The 15,025-nt window shown below is 38.1% G+C and overlaps 1 protein-coding gene across 11 annotated transcripts in view; it reads right to left on the reverse strand.

The window, feature by feature from the left end:
• Window positions 1-15,025, reverse strand: part of GLI3 (GLI family zinc finger 3) — a 264,929-nt gene that overhangs the window by 69,651 nt on the left and 180,253 nt on the right. For 9 of the 11 annotated variants that reach the window (XM_036231040.1, XM_036231035.1, XM_036231037.1 and 6 more), the window contains 3 exons: window positions 11,859-12,064; window positions 8,214-8,360; window positions 3,538-3,739 (listed from right to left, as the gene is read on the reverse strand). In XM_036231040.1, coding sequence (XP_036086933.1) covers window positions 3,538-3,739; window positions 8,214-8,360; window positions 11,859-12,064 — 555 coding nt within the window. The remainder of the gene's footprint in view (window positions 1-3,537; window positions 3,740-8,213; window positions 8,361-11,858; window positions 12,065-15,025) is intronic. The other 2 variants (XM_036231044.1, XM_036231045.1) reach the window with 1 other exon arrangement.

A 15,025-nucleotide genomic window follows, 5' to 3' on the forward strand; every position in this document is an offset into this window, starting at 1 on the left:
TAAGTATAACCGAATTTTTTAAAACATCATACGATATTCCTTTTAGTTGTACCTCCCACTGGAGAATTTCTAAGAGAGAAAGAAATAAGGCCCAGAGAACATAAAGAGGGAGTTCAAAAGGTAGACTTAACAGGTACTGCCCTGTAAGTAGAGGGCCTTTGATTCAGCCTACTAACCTCCCTGAGCATCAGCTCCCTCGTCCCTAAAACAATGCAGCCTACTGTTCTGGGATCACTGGTCCAAGCAAGATGTAGTGTATCACCTGGCCCCTGCCTACCTCTAACCTTGTGCTTTGGCTCAACTTCCCTGTGTTTACTGTCATCTGAAGCTCTGGGCTGCTCACAGCCTCTTAACAACCATACTCTTCTTATTCAAGGCCTCATCCGCTCTACTCATTCATTCATATTTGATTGGAGGCTTTTCCCCTCCATGAGTTCCATGAGAACAGGGGTCATGTCTCTCATTTATTTTTGTAAGCCCAAAGCCAGCACAGTGACTAGCACATATGAGTAGGCAGTTAAGTATTTGGGAAATGAATGAATAACTGAAAAAAATGAAGTACTATATAAAACCAATGACCACATCTGGGAGTAAATGAAAACTATCTTTTCTTAGTTAATTTTACTGATACTGCATGGGGGGAGGGGTTATGGGGAAGAGCAGGTTGTCTCTTACTTCTTAGAAGATGTTACCAGTAGACTTTTGAGGACACTGGTAATTTGGCACTGTATTCCTCTATTTTTCAATATTCCCCACCCAGCTAATTTTTGCATCATTTCTCCAACATAAACAACAGTTGACCCCAACAAGAGAGCGGAGCCAAGTTGCTATGGAGGCCAAGCTGGTTCCTATCATTCCTCAGAAGTGGTAATGAACCTGCCAGGTATGTCCTTACTCTGTTGTCAGAAAGAGCTGATGCTGCATGAAGCAGAAAACACGACCTGCCCTTGGCCCACCAGGCAGAGCTCATCAGTGCTGGCAACAGAAACCCATACACACTTGTGAAGTTGTAGCTCTGTGCATCCAACTCTCACTTTCATTATCTGTCCTGGCCATGCCAGAACTAAAGCCACTAAGGATATAAAACTAGCTTTATTTTAGCCATTAAACTGAAGGTGAGAAAGTCACAACTGGTGGATTGTATGTGTGTATTACATTTGCCAAAAGACTACAGGAAGATGAGGGTCGTGTGAAACACCTCTTCCACTGGCAGTTCAATTTCTAGGGCACAGTATTAGCAGAAAGAAAACTATTTCTAATATGCTGTTAGTTGGATGTTTATAAAGTTATAGGCTGTATTTGATAAATTTGAATCATCTCATCTTAGACAGTTATCTTCAGGGTGATACCGAAGTTAAAACTCGAGACAGTATTTTACATCATTTCTGAGTGCATGGAGTTACTTTTTGAATTACATTTTAGTTATGACATAAAAAAGATTCATGAAACACACTTGAACAATAGGTTTTAAAAAGTTAAACATTATCAAGTAGTATGTTTTAATTTGCCAATGAACTTTTGTGAAAAAAAAGTATTTGCTTTCTGACATTTTCTTATCAGTCTGAATAATTCAGTAAATATATAAACACAAGAACCATATGGAAACTTAAGACAGACATTTCTTTTTTATCTCTTTATTTTGCATCGTCCCTCTATCTCTATCTCTATATGTTTATCAATCTATGAGTATCATAATGATACTCTATTCATATAGATTGTAATTTTCTGAAAAACTTTATTATTCATCTGTCACATAGAAATTTCCTTTAATAAAAGTGATTAGAATTCTAAGTACTACTTGAAGAGCTCCTTCATTTATTCATTTAAGAAATATTTGTTGAGTGATCCTCTGACTGCAATAGGGTGCATGGGACCTCTTCTTCCAGCCCTAATGACAATAATAGGGTCTATCATAGTCCCTTGGAGGTGGAGGACAATGATAATTTCAAATCAGTATACTGACAGTCTTTCAAGTACTGGTGCTAGATTACCTGGGCAAAGGTGAAGAGAACAAGAAGCCAGTAAAGTGCTGGAGTAAGAATAAAGATGGCACTGTGACCATTTGTGTACCACATTCTAAGTCCTGTAGATGCTATAAAAAGTCAAGATAGCTGGGCAGAGAGCAAGAGGGAAGACAAATTAAGAAGCAACAAGAAATGAATACTCAGAGTGATTCTGTATGAATATCATCAGGTGCCACATTTCTATTACTTTAATGCTATGACTTCTAGTCAAGCCACATAATAATTATATAATGTCACCAAACTGAGATATTGTCAATGGCATTCTATAACCCCAGGAATATTTGCCAGGAGAGTAGAATAGCCAGGTCAGGGTTTTAAGATGGGTGTACTGCCTCAGAGTCAGTCTGGGATGATCACGGGGGTATAGCACAGCCAGGCCACAGTAGCTAATCGCCTGGATGGATCATCAAAGGTCAGTTCCCAAGGTTTTATTCATGGATATGGGTATTCATCCTGAAACTGCAGATCCACTTCAGCTTTAAATTAAACGTGCCCCTTTCCTATACAATGGGTATCTTGTCTGTAGTTTACAAATGTGAAGACTGAACATCAGAGAGCCGATCTGTGAGCCAGGTTTGCAGAACTGGCTGGTGACAAAGCTGGAGTTTAACTACAGTTATTCCCAACTCCAAAGCTATATTTGTGACTACAGTGGCTAATCTTGAAAACACCTCAAGGACCCCTTTCTATCTACTGATTGCTATCATGTAAGCAGAGTGAGTTATTTGCTTTGTTCCAAGTTTCCACACTTTATTGACCATGTTAAAAGAACAAAAAACATTGCAGAACATAACATCGCATCAAAATAGAGATTTATAATATTTAAACAGTAACATGTCTGCCAAGAAGCATTGATGATAACTGAATGAGAAAAGAATTAAAACTGCAATTGAGAACACACTGGAAAAACAATGATATTCATCATTTCTAGTAAATATGGTGTGTTACTACAGCTAACACTATTTTTTCTAGATTTCCTGTAATAGAAATGCCTTCCAATGCCATCCACATTTATTTTACATGAGACTAAAGACTCTGCTATCACCTTTTCTTTTTTCCTCCCAGTGCACGCCTTCCTCCCAGTGCATGCCTTTCCCCAGTAATAACAGGAGTGAATTATGCCATGCCTGGTCTTTAGATTTCAGCTCCTGTCCTTGCATGTGTTGTACAACCAGATACGAAGTCAGCTTTTCCTCTGGAGAACTATAATCAGAAAGAGAAGCTAGGATAAAAAGATTTGCCATACTCACTTTCTCTATGAAGTGGATGTCATCATAATTGAATAAGTATTATTTCTATAGATGGGTCACTGACTAAAGTCTACAAAAAAATTATTTTTGGCCTAATAAATGACTTTAATTCACTGTAGTAATATTTGATCTTCATCCTGGGTCAGGCCCAGTGTCATGTTGCAATATTCTTTCTCATAGGTAGTCAGTACTGAAAATCCAGGAGCAGTCAAGTGCTGACGTTTTATTAAAGAAACATGTAACAGCTTCAGGAAAATACATACCTGATTGCACTCGCAGATAAGTGACCATAGGAGCCACTTGCTGAGGAGCTGCTACGAGAATTATTGAGAATTGTGACCAAGGAGTTGGGAGATGTCCTTATCATTGTCTGAAGGTCAAAGCTATGATCGGACAGTGGTGATATGGACAATGTACGTTTTCGGCTTGGCCTGGCTGACAGCCTGGGGCTGGGGAATCTGGTGCCTGTTATAGAAACAAAACAGAACCTGATTACCTGTGGTTGCACTTAGTACCTGTTATTTATTGCTGCTTGCCTGTGGAAGAAGTGGAGGATAAGAACTGGCAACTTGCAATGACAAGTATCTCTCCTCCCATTTGTGATCTACTGGCTACAACTGAGGAAATTAGGGAGAAATATTTATCATCCAGGGGCTTACCTCGGGGGAGTTCTGTTTATTAATGTGCAGGCAAAATGATAAATTGCTAAACAAAAGGGAAAGACTTTTATGTTTTATCCCTCTCTTTTCTAGTGATTTATGTATCTGACGGCTCCTTAGATATTCCCATTATTAATTCACAAGCGACAAAGACAGTGGTTCCCACGGTTACACAACACACCATGTTCCCCACCCCAGCACACACCACTTTAAGGCAATGAGACAAAGGAAAAATGAATTAAAGTAACCTAAGATAAAAATTTCAGCTTGGTTGTACCCTCATTTCCCTGTAATTTCTGTAGTTATCTGATCCATGGTATACTTAAAGCTTTACTAAAACAACTGATAAATACATTACCCTAAATTAATTGTTCTCAATTGGGGGGAAATATTGCCCTTAGGGGACATGTGACAACATCTGGAGACATTCTGGTTATCACACTCACAGGGTGCTACTCACATCTAGTGTGGGTGGAGGCCAGGGATGCTGCTGAACACTCAGCAATGCACGGAGTGGCCCCCATGATGAAGAATTACTTGGCCCTATTAGTGCCAAGATTTAGGAACCCTGCCCTAAATTCTCCATAGTATAACATAAATCCCAAGAAACATTTAAAATCTTGGAATGTGGTTTGTTTATAGATTTTCCAAGGTGGGGAGAAAAATACCTCGTAAGTACTATAATGAGATGTGATGAGTCTATTTTAATTCTCTGGGCCTATTAGATTAATTAATTAATTATTTACAATTATTAGAATTTTTCACTTTCAAGAAGAGTCCACTAAAGAGGTTCTAACCTGGAAGTTAGTAACTCATACTTAAACTTAAACACATGTCAACTTAATACAATGCTTTTTACCCGAAGAGTTAAAAAATAAATTCCCATTTGTCTTCAGTTTGGAAGACATTAAAAACTTGAATTTCAGGACACAGCTATGAATGTGGCCCACAGGCCCACTCCTGCCTTTTCTAAGGTCGCATTTATATTACAGAGTTACCAAACTAAAGTTTAACGAAAGAATAATAACGTAATCCCAGCAGGTAAGATGCAAATAAATGATGATTGCTTTTAAGTAATAACGGAGGGTCTCAATGTCATAGCATGGGGATACCTGCTTACAGGAACATGGCAATTTTATGATACCCAAAAAAACTGAAGTAAAAGGTAAGCTTTCTTTATATAAAAAAGTCTAGGCACTTGGTCCCCAGAAAATCCATTGGGAAGACTTTCTTCATCTGAGATAAACCTTGACACAAGATAACAAACCAATATGCTTTAACTTAATGAAATGAAATAGATGACTATAAAGAATATAGATGATACACTTTATAATGATAAAAAATGAATCACAAACTGGAACTTAGTAAGTTAGTACCATCCATGTATAAAACTGGAAAACCAATTTGAATGACGAAAGTGATACCTACTCAAAGTTTTCTTTCGGGCACATTTAAAATTGAGTTTCTTCATTTATTATAGTTTCATTACCAGCCTGATTTAGATAGAGCATGTTAGTGCAAAAATAGCAATCCCAACTTTGTACACACCTTTTAGTGTTTAAATCAGACCCTGCTTTTATTATGGCATCAACCCTACACATAAATGTTTCACATTTACTCACTACTGGAGGCTACTTTTATCCTAGAAGTTTTTTAGTGAAGAAATATATTCCGCTTCCAAATGATTCAAAGGACAAACCAGACTTATGGTAGATTTCCATATAATCCTCGACAATAACCCTTTCACTGGGACTCAGTGATCACTGGCAGAGTTAAAAGTAAGAGGGCATTCTAAACAGAGTTGATCCCTGGAACACTTTTAATTTTTTAAATCACTAACTAGTTAAGGAGGTCATTTGATGCTATAAAACACTATGGCCTTAAATTCCTCTCATATCTCTCGCAGACAGAGCACAGGGTCTGACTTCATCCCTCCATAGAGCCTCAGGTTGTACTTGGCCTGGCTGGTTCAGCACCTCTGTTTTTCTCTCCAAGATAGGCACTTACTTAAGTCATTTTCCATCAATATAAACAGTGTGGTTTTCAGCAGCCCTCATCTCTAGCAAGTTCCTTCTAGTGATATTACTTGATCTCCTATCTTTTAAGGTCACTCAAATCCCAAAGGGCAGAATTAGAACCATAAAACAACTAAGTACAAGTTCATTCTAATGTTCAACACAGAAATACTCTAACTCAAAGTTGTCTGGAACACAGATATGCCCATTAGTGGCACATTTAAAAGTCAAGTGTTTATCTGCAACCAGTCTATTGTGGTTTCTGCCAACTGAAGAGTCCAGATGATCTGTAACAATAGTTCTGAGTGACCTGCTAGATCCCAGTTTGGCTCTGCTATTGTAGGTAGGCATCCAATGCAGGAATTCAAAATTGTTTCACATTGCTTTTGGCAGTCTCCTAAATTTTGGGTACTCTTCTTATGCTCTGTTTAACTAAATGCTATTTCAATTATTTTATAGAGAAAAAATATAGTACTTTAAGCACTTTATAAACCTTTATTATGCTCTCTCCAACCTCCTAATAACCAAGCAAGGAAAGATAAAAGTCAGCATTGTGAGACAGTGATTTGGGATCTTGTGTTTAAGGGAAGAGGAGACAAAGTGAGTATCTTCAAAACAGGTGAAAGAGAAGTGGCCCAGGTGTTCACTGATTAAACTGCTTCCTTCTAAAATATAAGCCTGGGCATTCTTATTCTGTTAACACAGATATCTGACTGACTTTCTATTAATTGTTTTGTTTCTCTATTCTAATAAAAAAAATTCTGACAAAGAAAAAGGAGGTTTCCTTTTATGTGATGAATGATAGGACATCTAAATTCCTAGTTAATGATAATCAATTTACTATATACTTAGGCAAATTAAAATTCCTTTAATTAGTTTTCACAAAGTAAAAGGGTAACTTCATCCTTTATTGAGATAAAAACCACCACTGCCTGACTAAACATATTCTCATCAAATAGGGAAGGTAATATGGGCTAACCTTTCAAGGATTGTCTTATTCTAATTCTTTATTTGCAGATTTTAAATAACTAATTTGCATAATAACATGTCTTTTTTCCCCCAACAATCCCTAATTGAAATATGGTCATGATGAATTTGAAAAGTAAGCTCTCCACTCTACAAAGCAGAACAAAAGCCCTGCAGAAAATGTAACACATTTCCTTCACTTTGTATGTGGTAATGAACACCCCAATAGAAACCAGTACAAACTTACGTTCCTATGTAACATAGCTAAGTTAGTTCATGATAGTAAGTAAGACTAAGGTTGTAGATTTTACACTGTGTGGACCTTCTCCAGACCTGAGGACTGAATTACTAACCACTGCTAGAGAGTTGACAAGTGTATACTATTTCACAAAAAAATCTAAACAAACGGTAGATAGAATCTAAGTACAAGTTAATCGCTATTGCTAGGAAAAACAAAGAACAAATAAGACCTCAAGAATATTCTCTACTTGAAGTCAAACTGTTGTCATATTCCAAGAGTAGTGGCTTTCACTGATGCACACCTTAGATTTTTAATGATGCTTCTGGGTCATACTTCCTGGCACCTGACAAATGAACATAGTAGACTTAAAGAATTTGAGTAACTGAGAACTCCAGGATGCTCTGAAAAGAGATAATCTTAGCCTCATTTGTCTATATGTCTTGATAAGTGACCCAAAGCAATCATCATAAGCCTTGAGGAACTCAAAAATAAGTGATATAAAATGCATCAAATGATCTCATTTTCTTCTATTGCTATGTTCTAAAAATAACTCTTTCTAGTTTGAAAAAGCTTTTTATTTTCCCTAAATAAAAAGTCTTAGTAAAATATAATTTTTAATGTAAAGAAAACATAAGGCAAAAGAAATCAAAAGGAAAAAATGTAAAACCAAATACAGGTTGTTTTTAAAATTAATTTTTAAGGCATAAATTCTATAAAGCCAAGGAATGACTGGACAAGGTACATTCATGTAATCAAACAAGTTTTCTTATTCTGTTATCAAGACAATCGAGGCAGGATAGTTTTTTGCCCTCTGCCAAATTACAATCACCTGCATCTTCCAGCTTGTTCCCCTGAGCTAAACAAGAAGTCCCAGGATAGCCAAATCTGCAGCAGCTTCCTAGAAAACCAAGGGAACCAGAGCACCAAGCAAGTGGTTCCTCCTTTTTCACCTCTGGTTTGTAAAGTTAGGCAATGGCCTAATCTTTCTACCTTCCTCTCCATTTTATGAAATAGTATTTGCCAGCCCCAGAACTACAGAAAACAGCCCCATCACTTACTATCCATGGCATGAAGATATTCCATGTGAATGGCTCCAGTGCCAGCAGTGGGAGCTGAAGGAATGATGTCTGCATAGGGGCTGCGCTGGCCAGCTAACAGAGCCATCTGATGATAGTATTCTGCTGGACTGACTCCAGTGTGGGGCGCTAGAAAAGGAGACAAGGAAAGCATGGTTACTTGTTGAAAGAAGGTCACAAAATCCACTTGTTACACAGCCTACATCAGCAGTTCCTTTTATGGCTCATTCTAGTAAAAATTCTTTAACTCAAATTATGCTTTTAAGTCTACCACATATCTTTTACTCGACAATAAGAGTGAAGGAAAAGAATACAGAAAATAAAATATATTATAAAATATTTGAATTTAGTTTTGAAGGGGACCAAAGTTTTGCCATCACCAAATATACCTTCCGGAGTATTAATTTTAAGCTGGTTAAGAAACAAAACATTCAGAACTTTTGACCCTCCCCCTTATCTGCCTAAAGGAAGTAAGAAAAACCTGCTTAAAAGAAGGGAGCATAGCTTAGTGTCATATTGTAAACTAAAGGTGGAAGAGAGAAAACTAGCAAAGCCTGTTAGACATCCCTCCATGTCCAATTGTTTATGGGTGGTAAAGCAGGAATTTGTTCCCAACATTTGCTCTTTCTCATCTACCTGTAAATTGCCTGCTTTCCCTTGGAAATCCCAGTCCCCTGCTTCCCTCTTAGTCCAGAATGGCATATAAACCTCAACTGCCCAATGTGTCTTCAGGTCTCAAATTCTTATGGTGCCCCTGCAGGTACATCCATAATATATTATGGACATTTTCTCCTGTTAACCTGTGTCATGTTAACTTCATTATTAACCCAGACAGAAAAACTCAGAAGGTGAGAGGAAAATTCTTTTTTGCACCCCCTCTTCGGTTTAAAGAAATCATCAAGAATTCAAAGAATTAAAATGTATGCATATTCCCACATTTGCCGCACAAAATAAAATTGTTTCTTATATCAAATCATTGTATGCTTCCATTTCTTATAGTAGCCAACAACTTAGACAACTATGATCTCTTTCCAGACATACTTAATATACCTGCCTAAAGCTTTCTGACAGGAGTGTCTAGGCCAGCTCTCAATACCTGGAGGACACAGGACTTACAAGTGGAAAGAGCAGCACAGCTTTCAGAACACACAACTGAGTGATAAGCTGCAATTTTATGTTCCATAATTTAAAAGCTCTTTTTTTTTCCCCATTACAAAATCAAAAAAGTATATACTTATCAGTCTGGAGCAATTTACTGGCCAGAGTCAACTCTATAAAAGTGGGATGATAATCGGTTTCCACCTGCCAATTTATGTGCAAAAGTAGCAGGATATTGCAGTGGTTCTGAAGGTGGTCTCCAGATTTGTGAAGATCTAGATATAAATGCCAGCTTCACCTGTTAGTGCTCCATGAGGTTGTTGAGAGCAATGAATGGAACAATGCATGTAAAGTACTTGTTAAGCACATAGCATTCCCATAATAACTCAGTTTTACAATTATTATAAAGAAACAATGGCATCTTCAAACAGCTTTGTGTTTTACATTTGTGCTCACAGACTTTTATACATGATAGAGATATATATGAAAAACTATTAGACCACAAGAGAGAAATATTAGCAATTTGACTTTATTTGACTGGTAATTAATTAGACTCGAAAGACAGGAGGAGGAAGGCAGAAAAACCAATCTAAAACTGTCTTATTCATATTTATTATGAAATACCACGGGTAGCAGAGAATAAGATTCTTTAACTAGATGTACCATTTTCCAGTGGTCCAACTATATTTCTGGGTGCCAGGTACAATTTCAAGTTCATTGTTAGCTGACCTCCTCCCTTATCTCGCTCTCCCTCTGTTCTTGTTAGTCATTTTCATGAACTCCCAAGTACTCCATGGAGGTGACTCTCCATTTTTCCTAATGTAAAACCAAATCCCAAACAGAAGAACTAACTCATATTTCACTCTCATTGGACTCTCTGATAGTTTTAACAAATTTAAAAGTGTGAATCTTCCAAACTTCCAGTTATAAGATAAATAACTACTGGGAATGCAATGTATAACATAAATATAGTTAGCATTGCTAAATGGTATATTTGAAATCTACTAAGAGTAAATCCTAAAAGTTCTCATCACAGGGGAAAAACCTTTTTTTTTCTTTTTCCTTTTTATATGTATATGAGATATGGATGTTAACTAAACTTACTGGGGTAATAATTTTACAATATATAAATCATTATGCAGTATACTTTAAACTTATACCGTGCTTATGTCAATTACATCTCAATAAAACTGATATAAAAAAATGTGAATCTCGTCCAACTGGCAAAACTAATTTTTTTGGTACCTTACAAGTATATTCACTACACTGAATCAGAAGAAAAACAATGAGCTGACAGTTGTTCCTGCAGCACTGCTGCTTCTGAAGGTATAACTGAGTAGATGTTTACTGAGCAACCTCATGCAGCTTTCCCACCTACTATTCCTACCACGCACAGCCGGCCTCTGAAAGTGGTCTGCCTGGAGAATGGGGACACTGCAGGGTCACATCAAGCACTGATCAGTGAGATGGAGTGCACGGCATTTCTCTGTGCTGTGAAACAAATATCACAAATTTGTGACCTGCTGCAGAGAACTCATAACCCACTATCTGCAATCAATAAGGCTTATGTAATTCTGGATTAATTCAGGTTCCAACCATTGTGGACAAGTCAGTTTGTATAAGCATGCGTTCGATGGGAAATTCTACTCCTAAATCAAAGGAACAATTTAGAACTTGACAGTTGCAGAATATACAATTCCAATTACAGAATAATGTAAAAGTAATTAAGTGGGAAGCTAAGAGAACCAACCAGAATCTGATCCTTGAGAACCTAAAATGAACATCAGGTATTACAGAATTAAAGTCAAAAGTTTGCGTATTTTCCCACCTTGTCCCCCTTCCGGTTTTCATTTGGCAAGATCAGTGACAGAGGGCACATGCAGCAACAGGTCCAAACCATCATGTTCTCTAAGACCTTGCTACTCAGAGTATGGTGCACAGATCAGTAGCACTGAAATCACCAGGGAACTTTTCAGAAGTACAGAATCTCAGGCTCCACTTGGTCCCATCCCACAGAGAATCACCATCCCCAGATGATCTGTATGCATACTGGAGTTTAAGAAGTGCTGCTCTAATACACACATCTGTATAAATGTGCCTCTGAGACATGCAGAACAGAAAACTATACATCAGATAGTGAGCAAAATGCACTGGTTATACATGCACATTATATGAATGGCGACAGGGCCAGTCTAAACATATGTTGAGCCGTAGAACAGAACTGTGGATAACAGCAAGTCAGTGAGATCTGGCTTTGGGTTCCACCACTGACACTTACTAGCCAAGGGACTAGGCTGCAAGTTACTTGGTCCCTCTGCACATTGCTATCTTCCCCTGAAAATGGAAATAATAAGCCACCCTCAGAGATGTGTCCTAATGTTGAAATGAAAGCATGCACTTAAAGCATTCAGCATAGTGTATGGCACATGGGAAACAATAAACATCAGAGCTACTCTAAACCACATCCCAGGTGAGGCAGGGGAAAGAACTAGCATGTGTGGAAGCATAATGTGTTGGTCTGAAACTTACCATCTGTGGGGCTCAGCCCCCGGGCTGCAGAGATCATGGAGAGGGACGGGCTGCTATGCAGAGACCGGATGTAGTCCATGTAAGGATTGATGTAGGGATGTGGAGGGCTGAAGGGGGACTCAGAAGCTGCAGCGGGGTTCCGGTGCGGGGAGATCCTAATGAAGGGCAGGTCTGAATATGTTGGGCTACTAGATAAGGCAGAAGGCCTAGGTAAAAAGAAAACCAGAGGTATGCATGAAACAAATATCTCCAAAGGCAGAGACTGTCTGTAAAAGAAAATAAGATTTTAAGTGAATTCAAAGTGTCTTGGAGGGAAAAATATCAGGCATATATATTCTAGTACTATTACCTTAAAATCATGGTGGCATATGCAGGTAGTACACTGCTATATAATAATCTGGGCAAAAAAAAAAAAAAATTGACCTTTGAGAAATTTCATGGCACTCTGAATATAGGAAAATAAAGGCCTGCCTTTGGCTTTCCTTATGAGAAAAAATTCTAAACAACAGCCCTCTCTGAGCTTAAAGTAGTTGCTGAGATTGTATTTTCCATTTGACCTGAACATTAATTTCACCATTGAAAACTTGACTTTCACCATCATGCTTAGTGTAGCAAGAGAAAGAGAAGAAAAAAAGAAAAACAAATTCATCTCGTCTGGAGGTCTGAGCATGCACATTGGCAAAGTTGCCCACAAATAAGAAAGATGACTAAATGCAAAAGTATATAAAAAACATGAAATCAGACACTCCATATATCCATGCCCAAGCTTTACTGTTAATGAATGGTCTTGCAGGGTGAGTTTTACAGATCTGAGTTTCACTGTATTGAAGGCAACTCCTCTCTGGAGGCGGCACTGAGAGTCATCTTCCTCTCACACTCATTTTTCACTAGGCATCCTGATTAGCCCCGTTCAGTAAAAAAGCAGTAAGTATTCCTGGGCTTAGAAAGCTGGAAAAGAATAAGGTTCTGATCAAGCTTATGCCTTGGTTATAGTGAGCTAAGGTAGACTGTGTGCTTTTGCCTGATGAAAAAAATTCTCAGACACACCTAGTTGCCGCCATACCTCAGTCCCCTCCTGGGACCCCTTTCCTCACAGCCAGTTCTGAAGCCACTGCCAGACAGGCGTTTCTAGAATGGTCAATCTGTGCAATGCCTCTCTCTGCCTTGTTCCTTCTCTAACAGAAAATGTTTTGTGTGGATAATCCAGTAAACTGGCCAAGACAGGCTAAACATTTCTCATTCACAGAGGCTATGGCCATAAAAAGGAGAAGCCAAGACAGAGACAGATCTACTGAGAATGGTAAGTTCTTGCTATGTCACTGGCTTTAAGAGTGAAATGAAAAGGGAAAGGAAACACATTTTCTCATCACGTCTCCCAACGCAAGTGCGGTTGGGCTCTGGCCTCTATCACCCTGTCAAAATATAATCTTGGAAGAAGCCAGCTTCACCAAGAGCACAGCACAGGCACTGAAATAAATGAAACCAAAGATCAGATAATGAATTTTCTTTCAGTAGAAAAGAGAGGTTAGGGTGGGGCGTGGGGGTGTGAGTTTTCTCATTTGCTCCTTATTCTTCTTTCGCTTTGAACTTAAAAAAAAAAGTTTTTTCTTTGTTATTCAGATGCCACTTTTGGTGAAGTAAAATAAAAATCCACTTTTCTAAATTTACATGCGGGAAGAATGAGAAGTCACCATCACAAAATAGCTATTTCTTTTCAAAATTACTTGAGGCTTTCCATGTCCTCTCAGAAATTAGTAAAATTACTTAAAGAGAAACCAGTATAACCTATTAGACTATTCTATTTTAGCTCTTTACTACAAAACAAGTTAGCTCTGTGTTACTGGCTTAATTCTAAGCTCCATTTAGACATGCTGCTACTTCAGAGCATAGGAGATGCTCCCATTCATTCACTTGTTTTCTAGCAAAAAGGAAAATCGACCTTCCAATCTGGTTCAAAAAGCAATTACTACAAAATTAAAAACTTAATTGTAGATTTATGATGAGAACCAGAGCTGCAGAAATGCAGAAAAGTAGACATTTCAAGACATCCATGAGATGATACCTCACAAGCTTTATATAATCCATTACCAACTGGGTCTGAACAATATGCACTAAAAATTAGTGAATGCAATGTCATTTCTTGTTTTTTCAGTTTATACAAAAAAAAAAAATTGAAACCTGTTATTTTTCTAAAATTCCAGAATTGAGAAGGGTAATAAGAATATTCTTAGAGGCCTATATTCCATTCTGAAGGATCACACAGAAAAGAAACAGAATCTGGAACAACATGAACATCATGGAGGTAGGACGTGGACAGTCACCAATCCCAAAGAAGCGAGGAACCCAGGAGATGGCTGACAGTTTTCTCTTAAAAGTCTATGAATATCTGACTTCTATACCAGTCCTGCACTTTTATTTGACCTGTTCAATAGAAGACTGAAGGTAATTATTAAAAGAGTTGCCATGAAGAGGAATCAATACTTAGTCACTTCTTCCCTGGCAGGAATACCAGTAAGAAACAACACCAGAGAAGAGTATGGATTCCTCCTGGAGAAGAAGTCAGGAAACTTCACCCCTCTGGGAATGTCATAATCACATATGTTGCTTCCAAAGAGATGATGCTGAGGAGATAGATACTGGGTCATCTAGTTCTAAATAAGGTGGTGGGAAATGCCTTCAGACAGGAATGCAAGTAAATAAGCCATAAGTTGATCAAGTGCCCTAAAGAAGGAAACCATCTAGTTCAAAGGCCAGCCATCCCCAGTATATGAATAGGAAAATGTTTAATACGAGTTACCCAGTGACCGGTCATTAGGAATTCTGGAGACAGGTCAGTCAGACCACTAGAGCAGCAGTACTGTGCAAGAGCTTGGGTTGTGAAAAGGAACCAATGCGGATGAAAGCTATGCAACCTCAGCTGCCACACCTGTCCTCTCCTTGTCCTTAAGGGTCCACAAGGGAAGAAAACTGCCTCGTGGGGATCTTGACAAGCAAATATGAGTAAAGCTTCATGCACTGAGCCTGGTATCTAATAATGCTATGTGTGTGTGTATATATTTACATACCTCTTATACTACCATGCTAATATGCTCCACTCGTAATCTATACACACATACGCTACAGACATATATATACTCATATATACACATACACAGAAATATATACAG

Source organism: Rousettus aegyptiacus, unplaced genomic scaffold, assembly GCF_014176215.1.
Source record: "Rousettus aegyptiacus isolate mRouAeg1 unplaced genomic scaffold, mRouAeg1.p scaffold_m13_p_13, whole genome shotgun sequence".
NCBI classification, from domain to species: Eukaryota; Metazoa; Chordata; class Mammalia; order Chiroptera; family Pteropodidae; genus Rousettus; species Rousettus aegyptiacus.